Source organism: Elephas maximus, chromosome X (genome assembly GCF_024166365.1).
Source record: "Elephas maximus indicus isolate mEleMax1 chromosome X, mEleMax1 primary haplotype, whole genome shotgun sequence".
Taxonomy (NCBI): domain Eukaryota; kingdom Metazoa; phylum Chordata; class Mammalia; order Proboscidea; family Elephantidae; genus Elephas; species Elephas maximus.
In genome coordinates, this window is record NC_064846.1 from 32,094,127 (window position 1) to 32,115,474 (window position 21,348).

Below are 21,348 nucleotides of genomic sequence, written 5' to 3' on the forward strand. Positions count from 1 at the left end.
CTTCTCCAGGGACTGGTCCCTCCTGGCAACATGTCCAAAGTATGTGAGACAAAGTCACTCTATTCTGGCTTCTAATGAGCATTTTGGCTGTACTTCTTCCAAAACAGATTTGTTTGTTCTTCTGGCAGTCCATGGTATATTCAATATTCTTTGCCAACACCACAACTCAAAGGCATCGGTTTTATCCAAGATATCACTCCAAAGTATGTTTTTACCTAGGAATATACCCTAGGGAAATAAGAGATGTCACACGAATAGACATATGCACACCCGTGTTCATTGCAGAATTATTCACAATACCAAAAAGATGGAACCAACCTAGGTGCCCGTCAACAGATGAAAGGATAAGCAAACTATGGTACACACACACAATGGAGTATTATGCAACGATAAAGAACAATGATGAATCTGCAAAGCATCTCACAGCATGGATGAATTTGGGTGGCATTAGGATGAGTGAAATAAGTCAATCACAAAAGGGCAAATATTGTATGAGACCACTACTATGAAATGAATGTGTGATTTGCACTCAGAATACTTGGGTGTTAATATGACTCCCAGATGACTAGCAACTGTGCAACCACATCTAGCCGTGCCTTTTTTATTTGTAAAATGAGAATGCCTATCTAACAGGGTTGTTGCAGGGATAGGTGGCAAATATTAACTAATCTTTACATGTTTCCAAATCCTTTTGGCTACCCTAACATGAACTGGCTGCCCAGTTTTTATGGGTGCTATCCTCAAAGGGATATATATTCATAAATCCATTTTTAGGATTAGGAAAACATGGGTTTCCCCAAAATCATCCATTTCCCTTGTCTAAGCCCTCTTGCAACCAAAGGTATACATTTAGTATGCAAAATTTAAGTAGGATGACTTGATCACCTGGAGAAGAAACCAGTGTCCTTGATCTTCATCAGCACCAAATGAGCCAGCTGGCATAGTCGCTAAATGGTAGGCAAAACCAGAAACGGTGAATGCTATGCTTAGTCCTTCAAAGCAGTTTAAGCTCCCTCTAAGCTAGCTTTAACTCTGTAAGCTAGCTAGTTTTTATTTTTATTCCTTTGAAGGGAGCAGGCTCCCAAAGTAAAATCAGTCAACATTTGGTATGTCCATATCTGAAACCCTGAGCCTGGCTGTCACTGGGGTGCCACAGCTTGCAATTCAGAATCATAAAAGAACCATTAATAGTAAAAAAATATATATATATACATCCAGTGTGACTGTCATTTGCACTTCTTTGTAACAGTCTAGACATACGGTATGGGGTGTTATCCAATGTGATAATTGGTAAATAGATCATTTCCCATTATTGGGCTCACATACGAATTATACTTTGGGGGTCACAATGCTATTATTGGTCTTAAAATTTAGCTTTTGACATTCAAGAATTTTTCAAGGGTTCAGATCCAGAAGCTAAACAAGATTTGGCAAATTGCACTTCTCTTTTTTTTTTGTCATTAAAATCCCCATTTATACCTTATTATAAATATTATGCTATATATCCTTTTATGATTATAATAACCGACTATTAAATCCAATATGTTAGCTTGGAATATATGACACATAGCTAGATGAGAATGTGAGTCTCAATTTTAAATTGGTCTGTGTTTAGGTTTAGAGTCCAGTTTTGAGAAGCATTTTGGCATTAGTGTTTACTTCAAGTGTCTTTCTCTTCAAAAATAAGTTGGAATTGTGTGGTTGAGAGTCCGAAACATGTGAATGCCCGTTCTGATTATTACTAGTGCATTTGTTGCCAACTGAATGTAAGATAAAGGTGACTGCGCATTTGAAAAGCAGTTTTTCATTGTTTAGTGTAGCATGCACCAATGCCAGACATCAGAGTACTCTTTTAATCAGCCTGATATTTTTGCCAGCTTTTCAGTGCATCCAGATGTTTAATTAGAAGAGTGAAGAGATAACATGCTAATAAGAGACTCTGAACACCACATTGGAGGGAGAGGCGGCAGTGGCATCTAGGATCAATAGAAAACCTGTTAATATAATTCGCTGAATGAGGGTTGAAAGGGGAGCAGAAAAGAACTTACTGGAACGAATCCACACTTAAAAGTCAGTCAGCAGTGGAAAAGAAATATGTATACAGAGAGAAATCAGGGGCAAAAATACACAGAACAAAGGCAAGAAAAGAAGCAAACTGGGTTTTAAATGAGTGTCTGTGGTACAGGGAATTTGAAAGGACCCCATGTGGGGAAAAATATTTCCTGGGTGCCCTAGGGCTGCTGTTCCACACGCCTCCTCTCTTGGTGTTCCTGGCTTTCATTGCCCCCAGCTGTGGCGGATCCCTCACTAGCTCCACGGGCACAGCCGTGTGGGGGAGAGAGAGCAAGCAAAAGAGCCGCAGGAAACCAGTGCCAGTAACTTTCATCGGCAACCTTAAGGAGACGGTGATCCATCTGAACCGCCCTATTCCACTGAAAGCCAAGAAGATTATTAGCATCTTTATATTTACCCTTGTTAAACATCTAAATTAGAGCCATTTGCCTGCTTTAAGGACCTTGGAAGGACTTTAATTTTTTTGCTTATTGGGTGTGGAATGAAGCGCCCATATGCTCAATTAATCACTCCAACCTCTTCTCTTTGCATGTAACTCTCTTAGAGCATTTATTATATTTTAACCAGCGTACAAGTCAGCTGTTTACACACCTATTGCATCTACTAAGCTCTGAGTTGAAAACAAGGAAAGGGTCTTTTTATCTCTTCACCTCCCCAAGCACCCGACACACAGTTTTGTACCTATTAAATGCTCATTTGTCTCCCTCTACCTGTAATCCTTGTACCCCACCTTGTTCCTCCACTAAAAAATGAAGTCTCTATGTGATTTTTTTTTCTGGTACAACTGTGGATTCAAGGGTAAAAGATGAAGGCCCAGGAAGTGAAAGAGAGTGATTCATCATGTTCATATAACAAAACAAAACCCATTGTCATCCAGCCAATTCTGACTCATAGAGACCCTATAGGAGACGGTAGAACTGCCATATAGGGTTTCCAAGGCTGTATGTAATCTTTACAGAAGCAGACTGCCACATCTTTCTCCCAAGGAGCAGCTGTTGGGTTCAAACTACTAACCTTTGGTTAGCAGCCAAGCACTTTAACTGTTGAGCCACCAGGGCTCCTTAGGCTTATTAGTAATTGTATCAAATAATTTCTGGTATATATAAACAAGTTCTCATTGCTTCTACAAATCCCTAAACAAGTGGTTCTCGAACTTTAGTGTTCTTTAGAATCACACAGAATCCCCCATATTAAGTATACATAATCCTGAGCTTGGCAGAAATTTTCATTCAATAGGCGGGGCTCAGGAATATGCATATTTAATAAGCTCCCCAGAGAATTGATGGCTGCCCTAGATATTTAGTCACCTTGAGAATTCCAACCTCTCTTTTAAGAATTACCACTAGACAAGAATATTGGGAGGATGTAAAAAAATAGATACTCAGGTTGTAAGTGTCTGCTAATTGTGTGTTCATGGATATACTAGGTGTGAAGCATTCAAAAGAATTATAAGAGATAATTGCTGTTCTGGAAGAATAGTCTCTCTGAGGAGAAAGAAAACTACTAAAGAGTGATATTCTACCCAAATGCTACACTATGTAGTACAGTCCATAAGTGTTGGAGAAATCAGAAAAGAAAGATTTACATGCAAATTTGTTTGAATTTCTCTGATATGCCATATAAACTCGGAGTGGGATGATAATTCATGAAAAATAGGTGAATTTAACAGATTTTAAACTCAAAATATGGTCAGTTACCTTTAGCTATATTCTAGATTTTTCTTCATTTATGTGTATTTTAAATTATATTGGTTGTTTCAATTGAAGTGAAATATCAATTTTTTTTTCAGATGGTTTGACCGACTGTGTGGACCCTGATTGTTGTCAACAAAGCAACTGTTATGTAAGTCCTCTTTGTCAGGGCTCACCAGATCCTCTTGATCTGATTCAGCAAAGCCAGCCCCTCTTCTCTCAACACACTTCTAGACTCTTCTATGATCGAATCAAATTCCTTATTGGCAAGGACAGTACTCACGTCATTCCTCCAGAGATCTCATTCGATAGCAGGTATGTATGTATTTATTTTTTCCTTAATGAACAGTGGTTATGTTTTTCCTTCACTGTGAAAGAATTATATCTTCTAAAGATCAGGTTACTTTCAATTCTACACAAAACCAAAAAAAAAACAAACTCATTGCCGTCTATTCAATTCCGACTCTTAGCGATCCTATCGGACAGAGTAGAACTGCCCCATAGAGTTTCCAATAAGCGCCTGGTGGATTCGAACTGCTGACATTTTCGTTAGCAGCTGTAGCTCTTAACCACTATGCCACCAGGATTTCCAATTCCACATAACCCATAATGATTTCTTTTTTTAGGATAGATACTTCTCTGAAATGCCCAAGCCCTTACCAAATTGTTAAGGGAGAAAACTCATTTCTAGAGATTATAATCATAAAAAGTATATATAGCATAATATTTATAATGAAGTATAAATGGGTATTTTAATGACAAAAAAGAGAGAAGTATAATTTGCAAAATATTGCTTAGCTTCTGGATTCGAACCCTTGATAAATTCTTGAATTTCAAAAGCTAAATTTTCAGTTTTATTCCATAATGAAAAATGTTTTCATATGAGAGGGTTGAGTGAATTAGATGTCCTAAGGCGAAATGCCCTGGTAGTGAAGTGATTAAGAGATCAGGCTGCTAACCTAAAAGGTCAGCAGTTCGAATCCACCAGTTGCACCTTTGAAACCCTATGGGGTAGTTCTACTGTGCCCTATAGAGTCAGTATGAGTCGGAATCAACTTGACACACAACAACAACAAGGTGAAATGCAAGACTTGTGAAATTTGTTTTATAGGAAAGTTTAAATGCATATAGTGTCACTAAGGACCCGAAACCAAAGCCTAATGAATTAGGCGAAGATTTTTTTTTAATTGAACTTATTTATTTGAAATGTAACAATATGAGTTTGCTCATTGGTATTCACTGCTCCATCTTCAGCAATGACATATTTTACAAATTTAGAACTAAATATAAGTAAGTTACAGAAGTCAACATTTCTGATCTCTTAAAAATGTCCTCCTTTTTTCATTCCACAAGTTGTTATTCCACTGGCTTGCTAGACTATTGCAAACAAGAATTTTAAAAAACATACAAAATATTGTCCAGGAACTCCTGTCTACATCTCACCAACCCAGTTACATCCTGGTAGGGTGCAAATGGTTAAGTGCTCAACTACTAGCCAAAAAGTTGGCACTTTGACCCCACCCATAGGCATCTAGGAAGACAGGCCTGGCGATCGGCTTCTGAAAAGTCACAACCTTGAAAGCCCTATGAAGCAGTTCTACTCTGCACATTTGGGGTCGCCATGAATTGGAATCGACCCAAGAGCAACTAACAACAACAATAATAGGGTGTTAAATCTGTCCCAAAATTAGAATAACTTAGTCAAGATTTTATACTGATATCAGGGATAATCTAAGATAAATGCAACTTGATTCTGACCTAGTAAGTAGAAAAGGGGGGAAAAATGATGTGCATGGAAATTTGAAACACTCAGCTCCCTTCCCACAGATTGTGTACAGAAACTGTTACTGAAACTTAAAACATTTTCATTATTTTTATTATTGTAAAGTTTTGACCTTTTAGGTCTCCGACAGAAGCCAAAACCCAAATGCCAATGCATAACAAGAAAGGCCTTTTCTGCCAGGGAATCTAGTCAAAGTTTGCTTTCTTCCAAGAGATTCAGTCATCCCTATTTTGAAGTGTTTCTCCCAGCTCATTAATAACTCTGGGGTGACTTTTGGATGGGAGTTAGCCAAAGTAAGCATTTAGGTAAACCTGTTGGCCTCGAGTCAATTCCGACTCATAGTGACCCTATAGGACAAAGAAGAACTGCCCCACAGAGTATCCAAGGAGCGCCTTGTGGATTCGAACGGCCAACCTTTTGGTTAGCAGCCGTCGCACTTAACCACTTCGCCAGTGGATAATTATTTATTGTATATCAGAGAACAAAGGAAGGGAAAAAACAGCCATTGTCCCCCTTTTCTTATTTAAGTTAGAGGTAAGCTATTAACTCTAGTTTTCTCCACATTTAGGGAGAAGTCAGTCAAAAAAAAATGTTAAAGAAATAACAACAACCTCCATGATGTGGAGATGTGTTAAATGACTCACTGAACTTGAGTAACGGGAGAAAGTCAGGACCTCAGAGAGACGAGAGACAATCATTGTGACCCAGAGCAGGGCATTCGAGCAATAAACTTAGAAAAGTAAGGACGAACTTAAACCCCTGTGGTTCAGCTTCATGCTTCAGCAGTGCTCGCCAGCCGCTCACAGAGTGAACAAACCTATTACTTGTGGTGGTTAACGCCCTTCTCCTCCTCTTGGTTTGATTGAGGTTTCCTCATTCTTTTGTAAAATGCTCCAAGTTATTGTTTGGCTCTGCAAGTCACATTTAAATTCAGAACGATGGGTCTCCTTCATCCAGTGGTCTCTACTAGTACAGACATATCTGTCAGAAAAGGCACCAACCTTTTTCCGCGGGAAGTAGTTGAGGACAGGGAATCTAATAATATTTCCTCTAAAAAATCACCACACGCACTGTTACTCTGAGTATCCTTCAGTAAAATAAGTCCAACTTCGATCACACATATATAAAAAATAATAGTTACAATCTCTTTATATCTATATAGTACTTTTTAGTTTGCAAAGCCCTCAAACATACATTATTTCATTTTATCCTCACAATAGCACTGTAAAATAGGTATTTGTTTTACATGCATTTTATAGATGAGGAATCTGAGGCTCAGAGAAATTAAAGAACTTGCCCAACGTGGCGCAGCTAGCAAGTTATGTTGTAGCAATTCCTGTAACCTTTCCATTACACCAGAGCTGCCCCATTTCAACTCATCCTTCAATAAGCCCGGTGACTTAGGCCAAACTGATACCAGGTAAATGGTATCTGGGTCAAGATATATAGAAACCAAATGATTTGTTTTTAATCCAGTTCAATTTAATACATTTCTGTGACATCACTTACAAACTTCAGCCCAGTGCTTCCTCTTTGTAGAAAAGCACAATGAAATGGATTGGTGCAGGGGGCCTTTTGGCTATGCTAAATTATTATTGAGCACCTTTTATGTGTCGGAGCAAGTGCTAAGCTTTTACCTGTCTTATTTAATCCTCACAACAACCCTGTGGGGCAGGCACTATAATTATTCCCACTTTTCAGGTGAGGGAATAAACAGAGATGTCAATATGTTACTTGCCTCAGGTCATAGCCAATCAGTGTCAGAGCCAGGATTTGAACCCAGGCAGACTGGCACTGAGAGCCTGGTCTCTACACCATTATACTGAGCCACTTGGGCTGCTTAAAAAACTGGGATAGCTGACCCTGAAAAGACTGATGGACCTAACAGATCCCTGACTGTTGCTGTCCTCAGATAGATCTAGAACACTTACATGCCCATAATCATACGAACCACTTGGCTTTTTTGCTTTTTCCACATAACTGAGAGATAGCTACGTAGGCAGGTGAAGAAAGCACTGCCATGGGTCTTGTTTTCCTACTGGTAAAATGTGACCCACATAGATGACTTGCTGTTGAGTGTTGCTACCATCACAAGCCCTCGGAGATGAAGATGATAGCATACAGGTCACTAAATGTTGCAAGGATACACAAAGGTTAAATACCTGTTCAGCCTTGTGCATCCAAATGACAGTGGCCTTTCTTGTTCCACCTTTGCTGCACTGGTGTGTGAGATCACATGCAAGGTTTACCTTCCATGTCCCACGGTGGTGTAAAGTGGCAGTAAACATGCAGGCTAGCCACAGGAGAGTTTTTAGCAAACCCATGCTCTTTTTTCCCTAAATACAATTTACCTTGTAACCCAAGTTTCTTTTTTCTCAATCTACTCCCAACATGACTACAGAGTAAACCACATATCCTATGTGCCCTGTATGACTTATTACTTTTTAATAATGTAAATAGGTGAACAGAAGTATTATTGATCTTCAGTGTCTAAGCATTTAATCATTATTAATAATGTAAAAGGTTTTTATAAATATGTAAAAACAAGAGTACATTAAACTAAACGACAGCAGTAATTTGCAAAGCCAGACATTTTGCTCGCCATCACTAATGGAGAAGTGCATTTAGAAAACAAAACCCTAACAGGGTTAGTGCAACCGCTGACAGCAAGGTCTGGCCAAACTCATTTGTCTATTTTGTAACCTTGAGAGGCTGATCCCCACATCAATCTGTGTCAAGCATCTACATCAGAGGCTGCTTAATACCAGCCCACAGATGTGTTTTGTTTGGCTCAACATTTTAGAAATTAGGAGGTCTAACAGAAAAAATCGGAATGCTGTGCTTCTCTAGAAAACTTGCAAAGCCTGGCATCCCTGGGCCCATGTGTGTGGCAGCTGCCCATCTGGATGAGGCATGCCTCTCTAGTTCACCACTCACTGTTTTCCTTACCCTTGGCCCACTCTCCTCACTTCTAGTGTCATGCTTGGCCCTGCTGGCATTTGAGTTTGTGACCTCTGGCCTACACAGTTTCTATCGTTTTCCTTAGAAAGAGCTTAAATGCTCCTTTTTTTCTTTCTAATCTGTTTCCTTCAGAGTATTTAGTATAACATAAGATTATGTTACTGTGTTACTTATTTTTTGAACCTTTGAAAGGAGAAAAAAAAATGTGAGTGAACTTGAAATAGAAATCACATTAAAGGAATGATGCCTACCCATAGTTCACTGGGGTACCTGTGTACACCTAGTGAATAAGTTTGTATACATTCTCCGTTGCCCCTTAGGCAGTGGGTCTGAACCTGTGGTGCCTTATCTACCACCAATCAGGATATCAGATAATTCAGGTCCCACCGTAGTAGAAACAAAAATTCCACTTTTTATGAGAAGTATGTGTATATTGAGAGGAATTTGTTTATTATGCTTATCACTTAGAATAAGTTTTAAGAATAGTTTTAAAGACTTAAAAATTTACAGCAGTACTTCTGGGTACAATTGTGGTGGCCTTTTCTGCCCGCCCCTGGTGAAAGGAACGCCAACCCTTATTTTAAAAGCCGATGTGCTAGAGTTGGGACCAACCTTAGTACAAGACTAAGCACAACTTAGTAACACTGTTAACAGACTACAAAATTAAGAAGTTAAACAAGATGGTAGGTTCCTCTAGTGATAACTTGACCTGTTTTTATAGGACCTGTCAAGCTGAAGTTGCTGTGTCTTGATTTTTTGATCCACACTAGGATATACAACGTTACCTATGAATTGTTCACATTTCTTTGCTAAACTCTTCAGTTTTGTGAGGACAAGGACCAAGTATGCTTTTCTCTCTCTCTCTCTCTCTACTCATTTTCTTTATCTACTGCTGGGTAGCAAACTTCTCCAGAAGTTAATGGGTTCAAACAAATTATTATTACATCTCATGATTCTGTGAGTTTGAAATTCAGACAGGGTATAAGTGGGATGGTCTGTCTCTGCTTCATGATGTTTGGGGCCTCAGTTGAGATGGATCAAATAGCTGGGAGCTGGAACACCTGGACAGTAGCTGGGAATCTCTCTCTCTACACAGGCCTCTCGGGCTACTTGGGCTTCCTACTGACATAGCAGCCAGCCATCATACTACTGTATCCCCAGATCCTAACACAGTACCTGATTCAGAGTAGGTAAAATAATGAGTGAGTGATATTGCTGTAGTGATATTGAAATATTCTTCTCATATTTGCTCATGAAAAACTCATTTTGCTTGCCTAGAACACACAGATGATATTGGTACCTCAAGTAAGTCAATTCCCAAATGTAGAACCAGCCTAAAGGTAAGATTACAGTTCTCCAAGTAGCACAGGGACAAAAATTCATAAAAGATGAAGTGATTATATAACAATAGCAAAGTAATTACTCTTTTTTTTTTTTTAACTTACGAGACACTCCACCACTGTCACAGCCTGCCAATAATTGACATCATGTATAACTCCATATAAGTATCAATAGTTCTAGCTGCCTTCACTGGGCTAGAAAATCAAAATTTAGTACCTAGAAAAGAAGGAACAGTATCAGGAAGCCAGTAGAAAGACTGCTGTTAACTGGCTTGCTTTGGTGTGTGTCATTATTCCTTCTCATGAGAAAACCAAAGAGCTAAGAGAAGTGCCCCAAAACAAATTGAGGTACAACAAATGCCTTGGGCATGAATTTCTTGGCAAACGTTTTTCTTGCCCAAACCCTCCCCTTCCTTTACTGCACCCCACTCAATAATAAAATCTTGATTCATGCTCCTGATTATTCATGATACCTGTTAACAGCCATAATTGCTTTTCATAACTTGTTTAATAAAACATGCTTTTCTGTGCTTAGTTGGGAAGGGAATTTGGACCATTTGAAATCCTGTGAATGGCAAAATGAGTTATTGACCCAAGGCTGAGGTTAAGGGAAAGATTGCAGGAAGATGGTCATTACCTCAGAAGCTGCTGGTCTTGAATATAGACTAAAACTTTAGACTAACCACACTTGACTGATACTAATCACTGTTTTTTAAAAAATATATATTTTATTAAAATGTTAGTATTTCCAGAGTAACTGAGGACTCTGAATTTCTCGGGAAGATATGTCAGAGTCCTCTGCTGCCTGTATTGTAATATAATGCCCAGATGACTATTCATATTTTGAAAGTGATGAAGGTATGTATTTACTCATTCATTTGACAAATATTTTTGAGTACCTACTCTGTGCCAGGAACTATGCAATGGAAGCAAACAAAAGAAACACGATGCCCTAACTCACGGAGCTTACATTCTAGTCATGGAAGCAGTCAAAACATTAAGTAAATACATAAATAATTTAACAAATCACAAGTTGCAGAAAATTCTGTGGATCATAAAACATCACGTTTCTAAGGTACCTTAGTGTTCATCAGCTCAAGGGTCTCAAATTCAACTGCTTTAATGGAGCAGACAGATAACCTAACTGGGTGTAAGACAAGAGGGGTTCTAACAAAACAGATGAAGTTATTAAACAATTACAGAAGTGAGACTGACCTAGAAGTTTTCAGCAATAACCCAGAGGTGGGCTGATTGACTCAGGGAGCATGAAGAGCTGCTAAAATTGGCACACACTAGAGGTTATTGACTTGCAAGAAAAATACAAAGTTTATTTGGACTATTTACAAGCAATTTCACCCTTTTACATTTGGGACTATAATTTTTCTAGAATGTAAAGTGTTGATATTAAACAGATTAATTCAAAGAAAAAATAATCAAAAGTTATTTTTCATTAACCACACTTTGGCATCATTTTCAAAGATATTTGTTATAGTTTCTTTCAAGATAGTCAATATTGGAGAAGATCAATCATTTCATTCCTGAGATTTATGAACATTACAATGTCTACTTGGTTCATTTATTCATTTAGTGATACATAGACACTGTCCTAAGCTCTGGGCTATGGTAGACAAAGTCCCTTCCCCGTACAGTCTAGTGAGGAAAACCAACAATAATGAAAAAGGTGGATGTCAGGTAGGTATAAATGCTGTCAAGTGAAATAAAGAAAGGTTAAGGGACACAGAGTGACTGTTTAGACAGGGTCATCTGAGAAAGCCTCTCTGAGGAGGTGTCTTATCTAGTGCTGCTATAACAAAAATATCACAAGAGGGTGGCTTTCACAAACAGAAATTTATTCTCTTACAATTTAGGAGGCTAGAAGTCCGAATTCAGGGTGCCAGCCCTTGGGGAGGGGCCCTGGTGGCACAGTGGTTAAGAGCTCAGCTGCTAACCAGAAGGTCGACAGTCCGAATCCATAAGGCACTCCTTGGAAACCCAATGGGGCAATTCTACTCTGTTCTATAGGGTGGCTATGAGTCCCAATTGACTCAATGGCAACAGGTTGGCTCTAGGGGAAGGCTTCCTCTCTGTGTGGACTCTGGAGGAAGGTCCTTGTCTCCTCTGAGCTTCTGCTCCTGGGCGATCTTCATGTGGCTTGGCATCTCTCTTCCCCCATCTGTGCTCTCTGCTTGCTTGTTTAATCTCTTTTATATCTCAAAAGAGATTGATTTAAGACACCCCCTACGCTAATACTGTCTCATTAAAATAACAAATAAAACCCATTCCCAAATGAGATTATAACCACAGGTATAGATAGATAGATAGGGGTTAGGATTTACAGCACGTATTTTGGGGGGACACAATTCAATCCATAACCAGAGGTGACACTAGCACAGAGACATCAGATCATTCATCTATATGTGAGATGATCGTGACATGAATGTTTCCTGCCACATGGCCCCTTATATAATAGATTTTTACACAAGCTGGAGCTTACCAGTGACTTAGGGGCCCACCAAATCAAGACTCTGCAGCACTATGTGCAGTGGGAGAGTAGGGTAACTCCTTCCTTCAGCAAACATTTATCAAGGAATTATTACATACTGGTTACTGTCCTAGGTTTTACTGATAAATGCATGGGGTACCTGCCCTCCAGGAGTACATTGAGAGAATGTGACGTGCCTCAGACAAACTGACTAGACTCTAGAAAGAGAAAATCAGCAACAGCCCTAGACTGCTCTGTCATAAAAGGAAAAAAAAATAGAAGATCATCAATTAGCTCTAAACCTAAAAGAAATCAAATATTTAAAAACCACTCACTGATTTAGGAGTTATGAAAAAGAAAAGGCTATATTTTAAAATATTTATATGGAAACGAAATATAGGATTCCAGTCTTCATAGAATTAACATTCATAGTTTTGTCTACCTACAAATAACCCCCAGAAGGTCCATAACATAATCACTTGTAATTATGCTAAGGTACAAATTTGAATCCGTATGCTTTGTGTTTAACTTTTTCATGAATCTGTTTGTTGAGAACCTCTAAGTCTATTTGCTGATGGCAGAGCTTTGTGTATTTTTAATCCAGGAAGGTGAAAAACATTATATCAGGTACACAACTAAAAAAACACACAGTGCAACAATTGCCGAATAAATTGAATAGAACAAGGGCAGGAGAAGCTCTTTCTGAGACATCAACATCCTCAAATCTACCTTCTGTTCACCTTTCTTTCTAAAGTAGAGGCACTGCACATGACTGACTCTCACCTGGAAAAGGATTTGAAGGGTGGTTTGGCTCCTTGTGATTCTGTTTGTCTTCCCATGTTGCCTTTCCTGAGCAGCCTTCTGTGCTTATTACAGCCGCAGTTGTCCTAAGTGGGAAGTAAGGTTGTTGCTACTTGCTAATAAGGCACTTTGATCTCCTGGCTGTGAAAGGTGTTATGTGTGTGAAGATGGGACCTCCTGATTTTCAGACAACTATTTTGTGTAATGCTAAAACTCAGGAAACACATGTTCAAGACACATTAAAAAAAAATTACAAAGTGCTGAAGGTTCCAAGATTTATAGTGCTGACTAGCTCCTGTAATCAGCAGTCAACACCTAAAGGTACCAAAAAGAAGGATTGTGTGACTTTCACTTCTTTGCAAATGCTCTTGGGCAAAGAAGAATTAAAAGAAAACAGAGCACAAATCTTCAAAAAGATATTCAATTGATTATTTGTGATATTTTGACACTCATATTCCAAGATGCTAATAATTGTAATTAGTAATGTCAGTTAGCTATCTACAGCTTATCTCAGTGTGAACAGGTATTTTCTAGTGTTGTATCTATCCCACTTATTGCTCAATTAGGGTAGAAATTCAAAAGGCTCAAATTTTTATTACCAATTTCTCCGCCATACTCTCGGCTTGCAATGACTCTCTAGCTGGTTTTATCATCTCAATTTGTAAGTTTGGGGAGAAGGAATGAATGGCCTATTGTAGCTCATCTCCACTACACCCCCTGCACATAGAAAGTGCTCGGCAGTTGGTAAATTTCTGCCGCTAATATTTTTTTTAATGATGTCCTAGGGATAGTACCATCTTTGTAGGTGAACATTTTCTTTTCATTTGTAGCCACATTATTTACATCTTGACTAAGACCCATCTGCTGTATAGCTCAGCCTCTCAAGAGTTCAGGCAAAGAGACCACTGCCACTCCACCACTTACTAGCTATGTTATCTTGAGCAAGTTTTTTTTTTTTAACTCTCTGTCTTCTCATTTTTAAAACAGGGCTAATAGTTGTTATCTACTCAAGGTTATATTGAGATAAATGCAGTAAGGTAAATAAAGTACCTGGCACAGTACCTGGCTCATAGCAAGTGCTTAATAAGGATACATAATGGAATAATATAAATTGAGAGGTTCAATTCAAGGGGTTCAATTCAAAAGGTCGGCAGTTCAAACCCCCCAGCTGTTCCTCGGAAACCTTGTGGGGCAGTTCTATTCTATCGCTATGAGTTGGAATCGTCTCCATGGCAATGGGTGGGTTTGAAGGGCATTCGTTTTACTGGGTTGTTTTTTCTTATTCCAACAGCTCTGTGAGATGATGGGGGAGAGAAACAGAGAAAAACTATTACCCCCATTTTATGTAAGGAACAACTGAGGCTGAGAGTAATTCCGTTTCTTAAGAAAAAAATACGAACTATTAGCAAGCCAGAGCTAGAACACAGGTATGGAGAGAACCAGGCTGAACTTTTTCCTCCACGGAAGGAAGAGTAACCCATGCCGACAAGGATATACCCAACAAGAAAGATACAGCCAAAAAGGAGGACCTGCCCTATATTTAATGACTAGCCATTATTTGAAAGACAGATTCATGAAGAAGTTACAGGAGAAGTTAATAAGGTTAATAAAACTCTATAAGGCTGATCACAAAGATAAACCATTTGAGTAATGTGTAGAAAGGCAAAAAATAAACCCCTACCCCCACCAAAAAAAAAAATTTTTTGAGACTTGAGACTATTCGCAAGGGCTTACAGGACACATATTTCAGGATTCAAATTCTGGACAAAAATAATCATGTGTCTAAAAGAAGCAAACTGGCTCTTACGCAGTCCTGAAAATGTGACTGTGTCGTCAGTTTTCTTATTGCTTCAAAACTCTTGATCTTTTTCCCATTTCTTTGAGGATCTCAGGCATCCAAAGTAAGCCTACTTTTGACAAGCAATTACCAGGGCAGATGGGAAAATAGCCACTCTAACTCAGGGTGAGTGCCCCCATTTTGTTTTACATGAAACATCACTAGCCATGAGGAAAATAATTCTGTTTAAAAAGCTATCTGCATTTTCCATAGCACCACCTTTCCCAGGATCCTAGAATGTTGATGGCTAATGCTCGCAGTCCCTTTTAATGTTACCCACTGGAAGGTATAATTTTGAGGGGGCTAGTGGCCAACTCAGGAGGATTAAAACAGCCTGCTGTATTTAAGTAAAAACTAATGAGATTTTACTGGGCTTGCATATGAACATTCACTGCATTCGCACTTTCAGAACATGAAAACAGGCTTATGCTATAACATTCCGTGTTTTCATGGTGCTGTACCAGCTTAGATAACATATATCAAAACATAGCACGTGTTGTAGTGGAAACTTCCAAAATATCTGGATAGTAGCATCGTCAAATGTATTTAAATTATTAAATACCAAATCATAACAATATGATGATATGTAAAGGAATAATGGGGTTAGTGTGCATAAATGAAACATTTAAGGAGAACTATTCATTCATTCTTCCAGATCACACGGGTACTGTTTAATTCCCTGAGGCAGTCAATTATCAAACAAAACTCTCATGATGAGAAAGTGCTAATGTATAATCCAGAATGCTGGTGTCTGATAAATGATCCGTAAGGCATCTGTGACACAGGAACCTCAAAGTAGTCTCTGAAACCCTTGAAGCAGTGCCATGAGGGTAGTAGGTTGCAAGCATCTTATAACCTCATATAAAAAACGTTTCAATTGAAATTCTATGAACCTTTCTTGGGCACATGCTATGTACACCAGGCTCTGGGAAGCACACAAAGAAAAATCACATAGTCTCTGCTCTTGAGTGACTATCTAATAAGACAGATCAAAAAAAAAAAGCCAAACCCCTTGCCATTGAGTCAATTCTGACTCATCGTGACCCTATAGGACAGAATAGAACTGCCCCATAGGGTTTCCAAGGAGCGGCTGGTGAATTTGAACTTCCATCCTTATGGTTAGCAGCCAAGTTCTTAACCACTGTGCCACCAGAGCTAGTAAATAAGACAGACAGATCTACAGTATTAACTGTCATTCAAGACAGGCCACGACAAGTGTGATAACAGAGATACAGATGCTGTATAATGAAGACAGTAAGGATGGGGGAGAAATTGACGCTTATTTGAGACAGATAAATCAAGTTAAAACATATTCATTTCCATTTTATAATCTCTGGATTTGAAGGAACCCTACAGTTCATCTTGTAAGCCAACCACAACTTCGTCATGACAGCTTCAACGTGACTCCCCAAACTACAGTTGTTGCAAACCCTTTTCCAGAGATTTATATGAAGAGTAAACATTCATGCCTCGCTGATTTCCAAATGGCAAGAATGTGAACCAGTTGGTTATTTGCCTGCCTTTATATGGTTTATACTCCTGCCTCCCTCCTCAGGTGTTCGTTCATATGCTTTAATTGGCTGAATATGTGAACACATTCTGGCCTAACTGGCTCTCGAACAGCGGTTCTCAAAGTTTGGTCTTGAGTTCAGCAGTATCATCATCACCTGGGAGTTTGTTAGAGATGCACATTCTCGGCCCCACTCCAGATTTGCTGAATCAGGAACCCTGGGGTAGGAGGGGGGCAGCAATCTGTTTTAGCAAGCCTACCAGGCAATTCTACTACACGATCCAGCTTAAAAACCCCTGGTCTACACAAGAGAGAGGATTGAGTACAAACCACAGTCTCAAAATTATACTCTAAATAGAAGGTCCTCTATTCATTCAGTTTAGGGGAGCCCCTGAAAATTTTGTCCCAACCTCTCAGAGGTATTTACTCCCCAGAAGGAGTGGTACTTTAGTCAAATGACACAATCTACAACTTTGGGACTTTAGGGTGTGACAGGCCCATGGGGGAGATGTCAGGAGACCCCTCAGACCACACCTCATGTGTAGCAAGTTCTTGTCCCTGGAGACCTGAACAACCAACTGATGAGTCTTAGAGGAATTTACCTGGCAGGCTTCAAGCATTAACTAGGGCCTCTGCTGGCCAGGTCCTTGATTTTGAATGTTACTCCTCAAAAGTTGTTTATGCCGATATTAGCAACAAAAGCAAGTAGCTTTAACTTCCCTAGCCCCGAGACTCATTTTCCCTATGAAAGATTTTAATCAAAAATACAATGCAGTAAATTACATCTTCTTTCAGCAATTTAGTTTTCAGCCTTGTTTTCCAAACCAACTTTTGTGCTTGAGGTTAATGTTGTTGCCTGAGGTGTTGAATGAATATTGGAAATTTGACACAGAAGACAAAAGACAACAAATAAGGGAAGAGGAGAATAGAACCAAGAGCTGATTGAAGTCTAGGGAAAATTTGACTATGCCATGAAAATAGCAAATACAGAATGAATTAGACCTTTGACATCAGAACTGTCTAACAAGCAGCTTGTTAGTTAAATAAGCCTCTTGATAAAGTGTGTTCTGACTTGCATTTCCCAAGATGCCCTGTTCTTCAGACCAAGTTCCCAAACACCTAGAGGATTCAGCATTTAGTTAAAGTGAAGAAGTAATTCCTTTGGGGTTGCTGCTTTAGCATAGTGACAGCAATTAGACAGCTTGGCAGCGGCCTGTATTCTCCAGAGGACAGGAAAAGAGGTACTTGTGAGGGGGCGATCTTCTCCATTCATGTTTTTAAAGTCACATTGGACATGACCATCTAAGTTCAAGTTGTCTTGCTCTAACTCACAACAGCAGGGAGAGATTCTTGTTTTAAAAGGTTCAAGGAAACAAAATATTCCATCCATTACAGAACAAATATTTCAGGATTCAAATTCTGTGGATCAAAGAAGGAGGGCCCCAGGAATAGATGGAAAGCATGCAGTGTCTGTCACTGAGAATATACACACACACACATGCATATACACACAGACAAAACCAACACAACAGACGACACTGGTCACATACATGCTAGACACGTGTGCAAGGCCAGCTTCATGACAGTTTGGGCAGTAGCTTCTATCATCTGATTGAAAGGTGCAAAAGAATCCCATCAGCCAACCTACGTCCATCAACCACTTAACTTGTCAGAATTATCGTTACTCATCAAGGGCCCCAAGTGTGAGCCCATTCAGTTAAGACAATATATTATTTAATTGGAAAGATTTCAGAAGAGGACACGTCCTTGAAGAACTAGGACTCAGGCTGGATGTAGTTTTGATGTAGCAAATAGATTCAAGAGCTCCAAATATTACCCCAAGGAAGGCCAAGTAAAAAACCCATTGCCATCAAGTCAATTTTGACTCATAGGACCCTATAGGGCAGCGTAGAACCGCCCCATAGAGTTTCCAAGGAGAGGCTGGTGGATTTGAACTGCCAAGTAGGGTCGCCTAATTTAGGGTTTTTTTTTTTTTTCTGAGGAAACCTGGGACTCCCTGGGAGAGGGAATGAGACTGACGGAATAAAAAAAAAATGGGGATAAGGCAAAGCACACGAAGTAGGATTGTGGGACTGCCAAAGGCAGACCCCCGCCACACACACCTCACTATTACAGTAAGGATCTCAGCTTTGAAAAAGATGAATTATACAGGCTGCCTTGGATATGAGAAGCATAATCAGAACAGGTAATACAAATGGAAGAGAAACTACATTTTAGTGACTGTGAAACAACAAAGCAGATGCAAAGCTGGAAACAACAATTAGAAACGAAGTTGAGTTTAGAAGCTAGGAGTGCACAAACTAGCAGTTGGGCTGAATGAAGTGGTACAATACACCATACTTGCCAAGAATATATATGAAGATTCCCTAAGGGCCATTTGGAGCTGGAGTAGCCTGGGGAAGCAAGTAGACTCAAGAGCTGTCTTTTTGATATGGAAAGTTTGTCTGAGAAGTAGATCTTTGCCTAGGTTCCTGTGTGCAGTGGCAATCAAGATTACTGCAAATTAAAAAGAATACTTTAATACTGTCCCAAAATTTAGACAACTTACACAGACACAGGATGACTGGTGTTGGTCAAAGATTACAGTAAGTAAGTACTAGTAATCCAGGAATTAAAGGAGCTAAGAATCATTCTTGTGAAAAATGGATGACAGGGTGTGTGTAAATAATGAGAACAAATGCAGCAAGATACAGGGAATCTTAGAACATTTAAAGTGTAATACATTACAAAGAGAGTTCAATACTGATAAATGTAGAATAATAAGTTTTATGGGGCTTTGTCATATGCTGTAAGTTGGTGCGGATCATAAAATATGATGAATAAAAAAGTAGGGGACTTGAAAGACAAGTCTGTGCCCCATTATTTATGAATGATGAAGAGTGAAATGAATGAGAAGAACAGGTAGACAATGTCTTGAATAATGATGAGTCATTATCACACAAATCTGTGTGCTTCATAAAATATGAGGAATATTAAGGAGCAGAAGAGTCAAAAGACAAGTCTACTCTGAATGAGATACAGAATGAAAGAAGAGGGGGATACAAGGGAAATGCACATAATAAAGATGACTTTTATGAGACGTTCACTCACCGTCCTGGATCCTTCATAAATATAAGCTGTGTAGAAAATAAAAGGGCAGCAAAGAGAAGAGACAGGTGTCTATCATAAAATACGAGAAAATAGTGCCAACTACGCTTGACAAAATAAAAACAAAAATAATTGAGCCCTAGTACAGCTGTGGAAAGACACAATGTGTAGATTAATGTGAACAAATAAAGTGAGCGTAGAATTCTCTTGCCAGTAGGGACTCAGCGACCACCCAGGTAGGCATTATTGCAAAGGCCACCTTATAAATTGGAGAAGCCTTGGCAAGTTCCGAATTAACCCCTACCCTACCCAACCCCCCAAAACCAACAACTTTAAGGCTCAGAAATAATGTTTAAGTACTTTTCAAACAGTTTGGCTTTACTAATACACAGTCACCTTTCAGCCTATCTGGCTCCAATAATATAAAACCCCTATCTAGTTTGCAGGAAATTTTATCAGCAGGTTCCTGCTTAATCCATACCCAGTTTGTCGAGTTTTGCTTTCTAAAGACTTCCAAACAGTTACCGTATAAAACTAGAGCTGTCTTTTTATTTTCGTTTCTTGGTACATTGGACGTAGAAGCTGGGGCCAAGAAGATATATTTCAGGATTAGTTCAAAATACAGAACTCGATGATTTCAAATGTCTTCTCTATTAGAACCAGTGTAATTTCAAAAAGGTACAGAGACTGGGAGAATAAGATATGGCAAAGCAAGTGCCAACATGCCATTTGCGTCCCATTTAGGACCAAGATTTTCATAATTCATAAAATGGACACCTCACTAAAAAGAAGAAAGTCACAGAACTAGGAATACTGGTCTGAAAGCTCAATACACAGAAAAACCAATAATTATACTGTTATTGTTGTTAGGTGCTGTTGAGTCAGTTCTGAGTCATAGCAATCCTATGTGCAACAGAAGGAAACACTGCCGAGTCCTGCACCATCTGCACAATCATTTTTACGCTTGAGCCCATTGTTGCGGCCACTGTGTCAATCCATCTCATCAAGGGTCTTCCTCTCTTTTCCTGACCCTCTCCTTTACCAAGCATGATGTCCTTCTCCAGGGACTGATTCCTCCTGACAACATGTCCAAATTATGTGAGACGCAGTCTTGCCATCCTTGCTTCTAAGGAGCATTCTGGCTGTACTTCTTCCAAGACAGATTTGTTCGTTCTTTTGGCAGTCCGTGGTATATTCAATATTCTTCACCAGCACCACAATTCAAAGGCGTCAACTCTTCTTCGGTCTTCTTATTCATTGTGCAGCTTTCACATGCATATGATGCGAATGAAAATACCATGGCTTGAGGCAGGCGCACCTTAGACTTCAAGGTGACATCTTTGCTTTTCAACACTTTAAAGAGGTCCTTTGCAGCAGATTTGCCCAAAGCAATACATCCTTTGATTTCTTGACAGCTGCTGCCATGGGTGTTGATTGTGGATCCAGGTAAAATTAAATCCTCTACAACTTCAATCTTTTCTCCGTTTCTTATGATGTTTCTTAGTGGTCCAGCTGTGAGGATCTTTGTTTTCTTCATGTTGAGGTGTAATCCATACTGAAGACTGTGGTCTTTGACCTTAATTAGAAAGTGCTTCAAGCCCTCTTCACTTTCCTCAAGCAAGGTAGTGTCATCTGCATATGACAGATTGTTCATGAGTCTTCTTCCAGTCCTGATTCTTCATATAGTCCAGCTTCTCAGATTGTTTGCTCAGCATACAGATTGAATAAGTGTGATGAAAGGATACAACCCTGACACGCACCT

At 39.2% G+C, this 21,348-nt stretch overlaps 1 protein-coding gene across 8 annotated transcripts in view; it reads left to right on the forward strand.

Moving 5' to 3' along the window:
• TENM1 (teneurin transmembrane protein 1) overlaps positions 1-21,348 on the forward strand; it is an 893,898-nt gene that overhangs the window by 696,330 nt on the left and 176,220 nt on the right. For all 8 annotated transcript variants that reach the window (XM_049871612.1, XM_049871606.1, XM_049871609.1 and 5 more), the window contains one exon: positions 3,863-4,079. In XM_049871612.1, the coding sequence (XP_049727569.1) occupies positions 3,863-4,079 (217 nt within the window). The remainder of the gene's footprint in view (positions 1-3,862; positions 4,080-21,348) is intronic.